The following is a 14,095-nucleotide window of genomic DNA, read 5'->3' on the forward strand; positions in this document are numbered from 1 at the left end:
ATGTTTAGTTTAGGGATTTGAGAAAATTAATAGGCTTGCTATTGGAATCAGAATTGGAATTAATTTAGTCTTAGTTTAGTTTTGCTTGGGAGAGAATTAGTAGATTTGGAACTTCCCAAGCCACAATCAAATAGATTAATTATTTTTTTTTTCTTGATGAACACTAGTTTGGAAAATAAATTTTGGTAAGCCTCAATTTGGGAATTTTTTATTTTTCAACACTACTTAGGCAAATCACTATGTTTTAACTTATAAATTAATAATTAAATACTAAAAAATAATACTTTTTCTTATTCAGCTTAGGTGTCTCATTTCCTTTTATGATCAAGTCACCTTAATTGTCCCATTTCTATTTTTGGTATGCATTTTTGACTATATGCCCTTAGTTTTCTTTATCCTATTTTCAATTATATCCTCCATTACCCATACTAATTTTCCTCCCTTTTATTTAATTAATCAACATATCTAAATCCTAATTAACATACCCACCCATTTAAACACTCCCTCCCTTTTTAACCCTAAAACCCTACCCATCCCCATTCCCCTTGCCATTTTCGTATTGTACTCATTTAAGAACCCTAATTCTAGGTTGAAGCTTCACCTTCTTCCTTAAGTTCTTTTGTGTTGTTCTCTGATAACCTTGATTCTGGGTTGAAGCTTCACCTTCTTCCTTAAGTTATTTCGTGTTGTTCTCTGATAACCCTAATTCTGGGTTGAAACTTCACCGTCTTCCTTAATTTATTTCGTGTTGTTCTCTGATAACCCTAAATCTGGGTTGAAGTTACCGTCTTCCTTAATTTCTATCGTGTTGTTCTCTGATAGCTCTAGACCTGGGTTGAAGCTTCACCTTATTCCTTAATTTCTGTATTTTTGTAAGCAACTTATTATCGTATTACAAACACTTGTTCGAGTTTATGAAATTCAAATACAAAATAATTACTAGAACGTAAAAACACTTGTTTAAATACATAATTAAAAATCAAATATAAAAGACTAAATTAGAAACATAGTTTATATTTCATAACATTAAAAATTACAATCAATTTTGATCAATCTTCTTCAACTTCATCAAGATCCTAAAGGAAATATCAAACAATTATAAGTTAGTTTTTCAATAAAGAAAAAGTAAATCAAAATAAATCCATTAAAGTTAAAATATAAAATACAAAATATAAAATATAAAATTTAAAAGTTTAGGGTCCGGGTCTTCACCTTAGGACCCGGACCCGGAGCCCGTCATATTTTTTTTGGATCCAGACCCGGACCCGGATCCGATGGGTCTCAAAAATTAAGACCCAGACCCTTAAAAAAGGGGCGGGTCCGGGGCGGGTCCAACAGGGTCCTGGACCCATGACCATCTTTAACTGAGAGTACTAAAACAACCAATTTTTTCATTAATGTATATTTGAATACAAATGTTCCATTGAAAACAACATAAAACATTTGTTGTTTGCATCTGAAACATCCCATGTTAAAGATCCCAAAAATATGTCCAAAGTCAAAAGGAATTTACATTTGAAACATGTTGCTGTGTTGGTTAAGGTTGTGTTGGCTGTTGTTCTGTGCTGTTGTTGCTTTACTGTTTGTCCCAAAAAATTTTGTTGGTTGTTGTTCTGTTGTTCATATGTTGATTTCTGTTTCTCCTGCTGACATTTCTACATTCCAATCCCCTTGATCAATCCCCCCTGCATAGCCAATCAATTCCACAAGCTGATTCATTTCTGTACTTAGCTTTGTGAATAAATGTTGAAGTGAATCAACAACCAGTTGTTTTTCAATACTTAGGTAATCTGGAAAAGTCCCTTCCCTTGCTGCCTTTGTTTTATTCATGTGAGGAATGTGATAGTCAAACCCCCTTGTCTTTTCATGATCTCTATCATACAAGCTTGTAAAGTGATGAATACAAACCTTAAACATTGTGGACTTAGATTCTGAAATGAATTATTTACAGCCCTAACTAATTTTGTTACATTGTAAGCAACTTTTTGATATTGTAAAGCTTGAATTGATCTAAAAAACCTAGATCTAGTACGTTCATGTTAGGAGAACTTGGAGGTTGTTGCACTAATTGTATATTAAATCCATCTTTCATTGTCTCTTCTAAAAATTCTCTGTCATTATGTGCTATATGTGGTTTGACATTGTCTTATTGAATGTAAATATGCTTTGGCAATCCTGCAGGCCATTTTGCTCTTATGGTTGGCAGCACATTAGTGATAAGCATTGCTCTAATGTGCTCTTTTGTGATTGATTGTATTGGTTTTGTTTCCAACTCCCCCCTTTTCCCGTTCTTGAAGCTTCTTTTTGCTGGCTCCTGCGTAATAAATGGTCAAATGCCTAACTTACCATAAAAAAAAAACATCACCTTCAGTTGTAAATATTGGCTTTGCAACAGCACACATAAACATGATTTTTGAAATGAACCTCTTTGATTGTCAGTCTCTATGTGGTTCTACTTCACCCGGAGCTAGATAATAACTCTGTGTCTCTCGGGTTAGATAGAAGTGTTTTTCATCTATGTGAACAACGTTAGTATATGGCTTAAACTTGAATGCATCATTTTGTTCATCATATTCACATTTAGATAATGCAAAGCTTAACCTATGTAACTTGTTGTTTTCATTCAAAGTCGGTTTGATTGCATTTGTGTACCTTCTTATGACTTTGTTCTTCTTCCACCTATACACCGTTGTTTGTGACACGTTCATCTGCTTTGCTACTGAATGTTGAGTACCCTCGAGTCATATTTAATGGCCTTAAACTTTTCTTCATCGAATTTGATTTTATTTGCTGCTTCTCCGCCCATTCTCTTGCTGTTGAGGTTAATCACTGTGGTGTTGTTTGTCATCTGCTTCTTCACATCATTCCACAAACGTGTGATTGTTTTCCTACACACTTGAAACTCAGTCGCAAGTGCATTCATTGTGCCTAGCACTGATTTGCCCTTCTTATTTAATGCAGACAACAACTTTTGCATTATTTGTTCTCTTTGTTGTGCACTTAAGTTTTTTGAATGAGCCATTTTTTTAGATGAATGTGTAATACATGACCATTGTCATTTTCTATTTATTGTTTCTGTTTTTTTATGTAATGATTGAATTTTTTTGCTGTTTTACAATTTATTTTTGGCGCCTAATACTCAATTTATGCCCCTCCTAGTTTGATTGCTGTGTGGTTTGAAATTTTGGTTGAATTAATGGCGCCAGACACCAATTTTCTTTTCTTGCATTGGCGACAGTTTCTGATTTCCTTCTGATTTCCTTACTTTTGGACATTTTAATTTGGGGTTTCAAATACATTTGAGTAATGTGATGATTTTTTTGAATTTGAAAATTTTGGTTGTTTATAACTTGGTGGCTATTTAAGAAATTATTAATGCGTCACTTTTGGTAATTTGGAAAATCTGAAGTTAATGATCGCAAAAAAATTCGCACTCACATGATCGGTAACGACTGCAACTACACCGAAGCTGTTGAAGAATTGAGAAGGCTATATGAGATACCGTAACTGATGAATTTAATTTTCTTTAGTACTCTTGAGAAATTTATGTAATTTCCAAAAATTATTGTAATCGTAGGACTTAATTATGTAATTCCGGACTTAATTAGATAATTGATGTAATTATGGCCTTGTACTAAAAAAAATTTCAGACTTTTGGTGCCAAAAAAATCAGCTTTCAAATTGGGTTAGAAAGTGCTTGAAATTAGTGGGAATCGTTAATTCCTTAATCCTTACAATTAAAAATACATAGTACTACTATCTCTCCTATTCTTATGGTCTCATTTTGACTTTTCTTATAATCCGTAAAAAGTCAAATGAGACTCCTAAACTGAATAGGAGAAAGTAGCTTTTAAAAAGCAAATGACACGCTACCGGTGAATTTGAGGGAGTACATCACATGCTAGTCTAACCAAGGTCAATAAGGCTCCTCCATAACCCAACCTTGATTTATGTGCTGGGGATTGAGCATTTGACTCCTGAGAGGGCGCCTCACCGTGGAGCAGCAAGAACCCGCCCGTCCGCCGCCCTGTTTGGTGCACCTACCATTTCCGACGCGCCTCCCAGCATCCTATACTCTCATTGTAGTCTCAGGTGCTTCCAGTCCCTGTAATGTACTTAGCTTTTTACCCTTTCTCTTGATTCTATATTTATTGTGTTGTACAAGTCAAAGTTTTCATGGCAAATCTTCCTTTTAGAAGATTAGTCTTCTATCTCCATAAACGATTTTACAATGCTCCCTCATCTTCCAAAACCCTTAAAAGTTCGTCAATTAAGGATAATAGAATGACTGAAACTAGAAATAATAGACAAATTAATACTATTAATTGTTCTAATTCAACCTCAAATCAATCTTTTTGTGTTGAATACCTTACTAATTCATGTGGGCTTTCTTTACATTCAGCTATTTCGATATCTAAAAAGGTTAAGTTGGAAGACAAGAACAAACCACACTTTGATTCTGTTGTTTCATTTTTCAAATCCCATAACTTTTCTGATGCCCATATTGTTCAACTAATTGAAAAGCACCCTGCTGTTCTTCATTGTAAAATTGGAACTAATGTTGAGCCGAAGATTCAATTTCTTCTTGAAAGTGGATTCCAGGGTTTGCTTCTTCCAGAATTTGTTGTTTCTGCCCCTGATATTTTTGGTAGGAGTTTAAATAATCAATTGAGGCCAATGATGACATTACTTAAGAAAATAATAAGTTGCCCTGAAAAGATACTATTGGCTGTTAGGCGCGGGAAACGGATTGTAAGTGCCGATAACGAACAAGTGCAACAAAACTTGGATTACTTGATTGAACAAGGGGTATCCAAGCAAAGAGTTGAGGCGCTGCTTGTTTGGCAGCCTGGTTGCACGTCTCTAGATACTTCCAGAGTGAAGTATGGAGTTGAAAAGCTGAAAACAATGGGTATTTTGCCATCTAATCCAATGTATGTACATACCCTTCGCGTGATCTTGTATATGACCAAGTTTTCTTGGGAGAGGAAATTGAAGGTTTTTGAGAGTTTAGGGTGGTCTTATGATGATTTTATATCAACTTTTAAAAGGAATCCATTTTGTTTGTGTTGTTCTGAGGAGAAACTTAAACAATCTATGGATTATTTTGTGAACACCGTGAAGCTTGATAGGAAAATTATTATTGCGGATCCTCGGTTGCTTGCATTTTCACTTAAGAAAAGGATAGTTCCTAGGTACATTATATGGAAGATTTTGGAAGAGAGGAATCTGAATCCTCCAAAGCTCATTTGGATGTTTACTATACAGGAAAAGGTCTTTCTTGAGCGATGTGTTGCTAGGTATTTAGATACGAATCCTGATCTTTTGCGAATCTATCAGACCAGCAAGGAGAAGCCCATCACCTACCAGTCTTGTTAGAAAATGAATAGATTGCTCCTAATGGCAGGTTAGTTTTTTTGTTATATTTTTCATTTTGCGTTCTCTTTTTTGACAAATATTCAAGCAAACCATAGTTATTTGAAAGTGTTGATTCAGTCAAGCTTGTTTATCTTCGTCTTTTTACATACGTGTTGAGTTCTATTGGTTTAATTCAATTCTTTTAATTCTCATCTGTATGCAAAACAGTATTGCAAGGGTGCTTGTAGCATCTTTGACAATTGTTACTTTTGTGATCCTCCTGCTCCTGGTTGATGTTTTTCATGGGCCGCGTGGGGCTACGAGCTTGGTTAGTGAATGTTAATTTCAGGCATAGAATGTTCTACGCCTTGGATGAAAAGGGGGGAAAGGGTCGCGGGAAGGCAGTCCATGATTTTTGTTTCATTTGTTGAGTTCTATTTTGAACTCGTTGGTTATGATAGCCTTTATCGTCTATTTGTAGGGTATATTGGCAGTTGGACGTACACACATGACTCGAACCGACTTTAATATGAGATTTGCATAAATCAAACAATGTACATGTTAATTAAGCCCACAAAACCCTGAAAATTTCCCTACCCTGAACGCCATGCCTGCGAAACCGATGAAAATCAAAATGAACATCTTTAGTTGGAGTAGCCAGGTAATAGCTTATTGATTGAGGTTCATTATGTAGCTGTGATTGAATGTGGTTGGACAATTTTCGGCTTTACGCCCATTTTTAGTTTGGTTAATTGGATAAAAGCAAACATGAGATTTATCGTACATAAACGTTATTTTTCTAAAGAATTGTTGAATACTATCCTTGTTTGTATAAAGCCATTTACGGTCAATTTGGTAGGTGTTAATAAACTATGGTAATGAAAATGAAAATTTAGTGTAATTTTGATTGAAAATCTCTTTGGTACCTTGATAGCCATGCTTGTTCAATTTCAATCATCTCATTTTCATCATAAAATTCATTCTAATGCATTACCATTGGGAGATGTGGTATTAGGTGGTAATGGAAATTTGTAAAAAAAAAAAATATTTTTGTGATCAAAATTTCATTACCATGGGAATGATATGGGACTTTTAATGAATTTTTACATTATAAACCATTCTCATTACCACCATTTAATATCACTAACTAAACGGGGCATTAGAATTTTTTAGCCATGTTTGTATTACAGTAAATATTCAAGAATGAAAGTCACTTCAATAAAAAGTAACTATAGGTGAATTTTAAAGAATAGATGAAAAATAAACAATATAATAGTAGGAGAAAATTGAAGGAAAAGAAAGATAATCAATTATCTTGTGGAGAAGGGAAGTATTTTTCTCTTATCTCACTAAGGTAAATATTTACTTTAAAATGAGAGGATTATTTTTTCTACTTCTTTACCATCACTCTACAAGCATTTCTTACGTTAGAAAACAACAAATTAACTAGCTATATAAATATGTGTATATGTAAAATATTAGTCATAAATAATTTTGGCAGAAAGTTATCTAGAGGATTGAATTAACGTTAATCTGGGAGAAATTAATGAAATTAGAAGATCTGGCAACATTTATCTAGAAAGATTGAAGAAACTTTGAACGTGCATTAAGAGTATTAGTGCATGGGAAGGTCACGTACGATTGGAAGACACTTGGCCATTTTTAAAGATTATTTACAAGCTAGTGGGACATGTGTTAATAGAAGAAGTAAGAAGTGTCATATAAAATAAAGAAAAAATAACGAAAATAAAGGAGAACTTGACATGTTAAGAACAACAATAGTGGCATGCAAGGGAATTTTGAAGATTGATGAAATAATAGATGAAATGTTCTACATGCACAAGGATGGGTTATAAATACCTTTCAAGGAGCACATAAATGAGGGAACAAAATTCTACTATCGAGAGAGACAAAAAAAACTCTAAGTAATTTATAGCTAAAAAGTTATTACAACTGAATTTCAAGGACCCGCATTGATTTTCAGAAGAACATTGATAGCACAATCATAAATCTAAGAGTAATTATAATTAATTTTCAAAAGAGCATTTGTCAGATTATCATAAAGACCTCACGTCTAAATAAGTCATAAGTAGTAATCCACCTTGTAGCCACTGTGCTCCTGGAAAGACCTATTAGGCAATTTGTCTCAGGCTGATACTGACTTGGGCGTCGAAGTGGGTCCTCGGAAGAACATTTTGGGCCCTGTTAACCCCATGTTGCATTTTACAGGCACAACCATCTTCTCAGGTGATCTTACTGTATAATTTGGCAAGATAGCAAAGACAGACTTCCACCAACAGTTAATTCTTGATTAATCGGGATTAAATTTTTAATTAATTGTCCTGCAAAGCTAAACAGGAACAATATGTGCATAATACTAATGAGCTACTTCATTTAGTTATTGGCAAGCAATCGTGTTAGCTTGTCTTTTATTTCTTGAATTTTGTGAATAGTGAAAGAGCACTCCTTGAGTGTGTTTAAGTCTAAATATAATAACAAAAACATAAACTAGATTTTTCATAAATTAGATTACATATTATGAACAAAAAGAATTAGATATATCTTTTCAACATTATTGATTTTCGCCATACACAGAGACTAAATCTTACATAAATCTCATTACTTAATAGCCACAAGTTAGTGGCTTTAAAATGTAAACTTATGACTAATTTCATACATATTCTAAGTTATTAAAGTCTAATCATTTCAAAATTATAATACGCATTAATTAGTAATTTAGTGTTGTATTTCAAATTTCACATTAAGCATATTTAAGTTTGAATTAGTTTTTGCAAGTTAGTGACTTAAAAACTTCTTATAATGTAATTTCACACTTGTTTTAAATTTTCTTTATCAAGTTTCAAAATGTATTTTTAGAATTGCAAAATTAATGCTACAATTCATATCAAAAACTTATGACGTAATTTTAGAATTGCAGCAAATTATAATATTGACTTTTTTTTTAATTATTATTTTTTCACTTTTCAATTTTATGTTTTGTTATTTTAAGGAATCAGAGCGAATAAGGTGTATTATACTACCTCCTATTCATGGAAAATGAGACATTTTCTTATTGGGTCAATTCACTAAAAATGTTTCATTTCTATTTTGTCGTTTTTTTACTCTTTTACCCTTACTATAACAACACAATTAACACATAAATATTAATGCTCTTTATGAAAAACGAGAGTTTTCTACCCACTTTTAAGTGATCCCTTACTCTTTTTTGGTTTTGATACAAAATTCAAATATCCCATTCCCTATGAATAGGAGGGAGTATAACTTTTTTTTCCACTAGGGTATAACAATCTTTTCAATGTTTTCTATTTGTGAAATGCAAATTTCTTTGGTTTATATATTTTAGTTACAAAGCAATTATAACATCCTATTAAGTTATATGATGATGAATGAATAGCACATCAATATTGTCAATTAGGTTTATTTCAATATTTAATGTCTGTTTGCGGTGCCTTTACATACTTTTAGTTCACAGTTGTACAAATCCGTTGAAGACGAGTGAGCTTGACAAAAAGCATATAGCATAGGGAAGAGACCTTGGAAATAAAAAAATAAAAAAAAAAGCTTTTGATGAGAATAATAAATCATTTCATTAAATAAAAAATTTTAAATAAAAAAGTTTCAATTGTTGAATTCCGAGATGTGCTATATGCTTGATAGTTGATGTACTCTATACGTTCTTTTTAATATTTAATTTTTTAAATATTTTTCTCAAATTGAATCATTTTATTATAGTAATCAATAGAAATTAAGGAAATTATTCCACTTATGATCTATTATATAGAAATTAACTTATATTTTAATTCTCAGTGTCAATTATACATTCTATTAATTTTACTGTATAATAGCAAAAAGAAAGTTTGATTATGAGCATGTCATTTATCTTTTATTTAGTGGTTAGTATTAATGAAGTTTGCCTGATTTGTATTTTTTTATACTTACTATATTTACAAATTTATATTTTCGGAAAAACTCATATATTAATAGATACAATAAATCACAATTATTTCAATTACACAGTTGTATATAAATGCACTGTTTAATTACTATAATGGGAAATATATAATGTACTGTGTAGAACATTATATATTGTCTGATAAAATTCTGAAAGTACGCGTATAGAAAATTATACTACTGAATAAATTACATTTATTCTAGTGATTGAAATTACAAAATTTAGAATATTGTACTTTAAAATTACACTGTGTATAAAATTATACAGCAATTTAGGAAATTACTTGAAGTGCATAATAGTCCCTTTTTCCATCAATTGTTATTTAAAACTAAAATAAAATAAAATTCAATTAATTGATCATTAAAATCAGTCATTTATATTGTTAGATTACCATAATTACAATTTTAAATTTTAAGAAAAATGTGAAGTATGATTTACAATCTAAAGTTTCATTAAAATATTAACGTATTTAAAAATCCGTGTATTGCACGAGTTTCTATGTTAGTGATATATTACATTGTTATACTTACACTTTAATCGATAGAATTTTATTGTTTTACTTAAATTTATTTGTTTCTATCCTGTTTCTATCCCAAATTTTTAAATTAGAAGATAAAAAACAGAAGGATTAATATATAAAAAAACAAGGTTTGAACGACAGACTGATATCGAAACTTGTAATTCAACCTCAAATCGATCTTTTTGTATTGAATACCTTACAAAATCATGTGGGCTTTCTTTACATTCTGCTATTTCCATTTCTAAAAAGGTCACGTTGGAAGTCAAGAACAAACCACATTTTGATTCTGTTATTTCCTTTTTCAAATCCCATAATTTTTCTGATGCTCAAATTGTTCAACTAATTATAAAATACCCTGTTGTTCTCCATTGTAAAACTTCAACTAATGTTGAGCCTAAGATCCATTTTCTTCTCGAAAATGGATTCCAAGGTTCGCTTCTTTCAGAATTCGTTGTTTCTGCCCCTCATATCTTCCAGTGACATTACTTAAGAATGTTTTAAGCTGTCCGGAAAAGATATTAGTCGTTGTTCGTCGTGGACAACGGATTATAAGCGTTGGTCACGAACGATTACAACAAAGTTTGGATTTCTTGATTGAACAAGGAAAGAGTTGAAGAGATGTTTGTTTTGAATAATTCCAAAGTGAAATATGGAGTTGAAAAGCTCAAAACAATGGGCATTATCGCATGTAATCGAATGTTTGTACATACCCTTCGCGTAGTCTTGTCTTTGACTGAGAATTCTTGGGAGAGGAAATTGAAGGTTTTTGAGAGTTTAGGGTGGTCTTATGATGATTTCATATCAGCTTTTAAAAGATACCCATTTTGTTTGTGTTGTTCTGAGGAGAAACTTAAAAGAATGTATGGATTATTTTGTGAAGCAAACTATTATTACTCATCCTAATGTTCTTATGTATTCACTAAAGAAACGGATAGTTCCGAGGTACACTATATGGAAGAGAGGAACCTGAATCCTCCAAAGATCATTTGGATGTTATTAGGTATTCAGACACGAATCCTGATCTTTTGCGAAGGAGAAGCCCATCGCCAATCTTGTTAGGAAATGAGTAGATTGCTCTTAATGGTGGGTTAGTTTTTTTTGTTATATTCACAGCAGCCCAAATCCTCCGAATGCTAAGGAATTGCATGAATGAAGATGATGATAGAGCTCAGTTTAACCATAGAATTTGAAGTGCAAAATTGATAAGAATCCTTTGGGAACTTGAGTTCGTCTCTTGAATTTATTTTTTATTAGATGATTTTATTATAAATATAATTTGGTTAATTTACGAGTTCAAATTGTAATGTTTAGTTATTCAAGACGTTTAATCTTTATAATTGTTTCGATTAGACCTCTTAATGTTGTATTCGATTTGAAATTGAAATAAAACATAATCGAAAATTAGTAGGTTATAAATAAAAGTTTTTGACTTAGCTCAAAAATGGCTTTACTAAAAATATTTAAATAATGAAATTTCAAATATCAACCAATTGACTTTTTTAAACTCCGTCAAATTTTCAGTCTTATATTATTTTTACGTAGAAGTGTAATGTAGTTTTAGCTAGTTTTTGTATTACACATCAAAATATCCTTGTTGAACTTAAAAAGTAACACTTCTATCTAGAATAGGTGTCTCATTTAATTTTGAACTCTATTCATCAATCACTCGTAAGTTGTATTGTATTTTTAATTTATAATTAATAATATAGTTATATGAGAATAGTATAATTATCAACTTATTAAAAGTATAAGTATAAATATATAAATGATAAAAAAGTGCATTGGTTAAAGGTTAAGGTAAGTATGATTATGTGCGATTGGACAGCACGCAGCAGAGTGAAAACCTTCGACCTTTGGACCAAAGCAGCTACTTTTATCCCGGGTCCGACTAGCTAGCCTCCCTTCTTAATACCGGGGCAGGGGATCCTTCTTTAGCTCTTTCCTGCTGAAACTAGATGTGCTTCTGGTGCTTTCTTAGCGCTCTCTTCTCTTCAACTAGTAGTTGTTGCCATGGCAAGGAGACGAGGTCGTGGAGGTGGGGTCTAGAGATTCATCTCTAGTGTATCCTGTGACGGGGAATTGTCCTCGAACAAGTGATGTAAGGAACTTTCGATCTGTGAATTCCATGGGAGTGCAAGGTGGAATTGCTTGATGATTTGGACAACGTAGAAGTATCCTATTATTTTTGCTTCAGTAGGGTGTTTAATCCAAGCAAAAGCCATTAAAAAGAACAGAGAAACCAGCTACAACAATTCAAAAACAAAGAGTTGAAGAGATGTTTGTTTTGAATAATTCCAAAGTGAAATATGGAGTTGAAAAGCTCAAAACAATGGGCATTATCGCATGACAAAGTCGAACTATATGATTTTACATTGAATTGATACATTGACTTCAATGAAAGTCATTACAGATTTTACAGAGAGGGAGAGGAGTGAAGAAGAGCTATGCATACATAGAAATGAATGAAAAAGAATGAATATAAAGAGGAGATTTACAAGGGGTATTTATGTAGCAACCCCACCCCCCCCCCCCCCCCCCCCCCCCCCCCCCCCCGCAAACTAGGGGTGAGGATCATCCCAAGTTTGTTCAAGAAACTGTTGTGCTGGTTTGAAGGCAGAATTTTGGTCATCACATCAGCAAGTTGAGATGAGGTTGGAAGATAAGTGAGTTGAATGAGACCTTCTAAAACTTTCTCCCTTGTGAAATGGCAATCGATTTCAATGTGCTTTGTCCTTTCATGGTATATGGGTTTCCTAGCAATGTGAATGGCACTCATATTGTCACAATGCAGCACGACTGGTTTGATGGTGGGTACTTGAAGTTCTTGGAGAAGCCTGACCATCCATGCAACTTCGCTTGCAGCAGAGTACATAGCTCTGTATTCTGCCTCACTGGAAGATTTAGAAACAGTACTTTGCTTCTTGGATTTCCAAGTTATGGGAGAACATCCAAGCATCAACACGTAACCAGTAACTGATCGCCTGGTGTTGGGACAGGCAGCCCAATCTGAATCACTAAAAGCCTGCAATATAAGCTGTCCAGAGCTATTTAGAAGGATGCCTTGCCCTACAGTAGCTGCTATATATCTCAAAGCATGGTGAAGAGCTGCAACATGAGGTTCTCTGGGCTCTTGTAAGAATTGGCTCAAATGTTGAACTGTAAATGCCAAGTCAGGCCTAGTATGAGTTAAGAAATTCATTTTACCCACCATTGTTCTGTGGTATGTAGGATCATGATATAATGCATCTTCCATTTGATGAAGCTTGAGGTTTTGAGGAAGGGGAGTGACAGCAAGTTTGAGGTCTTGAATTTTACAATGGGAAAGAAGCTTTCTTGTAAATTTTGTCTGAGTGAGGCTTATCCCAGAGTTTGTGTACCCAACTTCAATGCCCAAGAAGAAATGTAGTTTTCCTAAGTCTTTTATTGTAAAGATATGATCAAGATGAGACTTTAGCTGAGAAATACCTTGAGAATCATTTCCTGTGATAAGAATGTCATCAACATAAACAGCCACAATAGTGATAAAAGACCCCACTGTCTTAAGAAACAAACTATAGTCATTTTTGGACTGAGTGTATCCTTGGGAAATCAATTCTGAAGTGAGTTTTGCAAACCATTGTCTTGAAGCTTGTTTAAGACCATAAAGAGATTTTTGTAGTAAGCAGACCTTGCCAGATGGATTGGACAAACCAGGAGGAGCCTTCATATATACTTCTTCATGCAAATCACCATGGAGGAATGCATTGTTTACATCCAATTGCCATATATCCCAATGCTTAGATGCTCCTATTGCTATAATGTAGCGTATACTAGGGGTGTTCAAAAATATCCGATTCCGAAAACCCGATCCGAAAACTCGGTTTCCGATTTTTAAAAGTGGATAAATTACCCGGTTTCCAAAATTCGGATAATCCGGGTCGGGTACCCGGTTTTAAAACCGGGTATTTGGGTCGGATACGGATCGCGAATTTTGGAAAACCGGGTACCCGGTATCCGGTTTTTTTTTTTTTTTTTAATATAAAAAGAGAAAATCAAAAACCCTAAATCAATTCTTCCTCCTTGCCGTCTTCTTCCTCCTTCTTTCTGCTGCGCCTTCAATCTTCCTCAATTTTCACTCATTTTCTTCAATTTTCAACTTCACTCATTTTCCCCCAAATCACAATACACAATCCAATCAAAATCAAAAACCCTAAAAATTGAACTCAAAATCAATTTCTGAAATCTAGATCTAGATCTACGAAGAA

At 33.2% G+C, this 14,095-nt stretch overlaps 2 protein-coding genes across 7 annotated transcripts in view; one reads left to right on the forward strand and one right to left on the reverse strand.

The window, feature by feature from the left end:
- The first annotated feature begins 3,873 nt into the window (after positions 1-3,873).
- Positions 3,874-14,095, forward strand: part of LOC130800773 (uncharacterized) — a 31,237-nt gene continuing 21,015 nt past the window's right edge. For 3 of the 6 annotated variants that reach the window (XM_057664429.1, XM_057664426.1, XM_057664427.1), the window contains exon 1: positions 3,874-5,407. In XM_057664429.1, coding sequence (XP_057520412.1) covers positions 4,177-5,379 — 1,203 coding nt within the window. In that variant the 5' untranslated portion in view covers positions 3,874-4,176 and the 3' untranslated portion in view covers positions 5,380-5,407. Of the gene's footprint in view, positions 5,408-5,586; positions 6,210-7,587; positions 7,967-14,095 lie in introns of those variants that run through there. The other 3 variants (XM_057664428.1, XM_057664425.1, XM_057664424.1) reach the window with 3 other exon arrangements.
- LOC130800999 (uncharacterized mitochondrial protein AtMg00810-like) lies at positions 11,894-13,557 on the reverse strand. Its single transcript, XM_057664746.1, has 2 exons — positions 12,484-13,557; positions 11,894-12,094 (listed from the first exon to the last, which is right to left on the reverse strand). The coding sequence occupies exons 1-2, from the start codon at positions 13,555-13,557 to the stop codon at positions 11,894-11,896; spliced, it is 1,275 nt and encodes a 424-aa protein (XP_057520729.1).

Source organism: Amaranthus tricolor, chromosome 15 (assembly GCF_026212465.1).
Source record: "Amaranthus tricolor cultivar Red isolate AtriRed21 chromosome 15, ASM2621246v1, whole genome shotgun sequence".
In the NCBI taxonomy this organism is placed as follows: domain Eukaryota; kingdom Viridiplantae; phylum Streptophyta; class Magnoliopsida; order Caryophyllales; family Amaranthaceae; genus Amaranthus; species Amaranthus tricolor.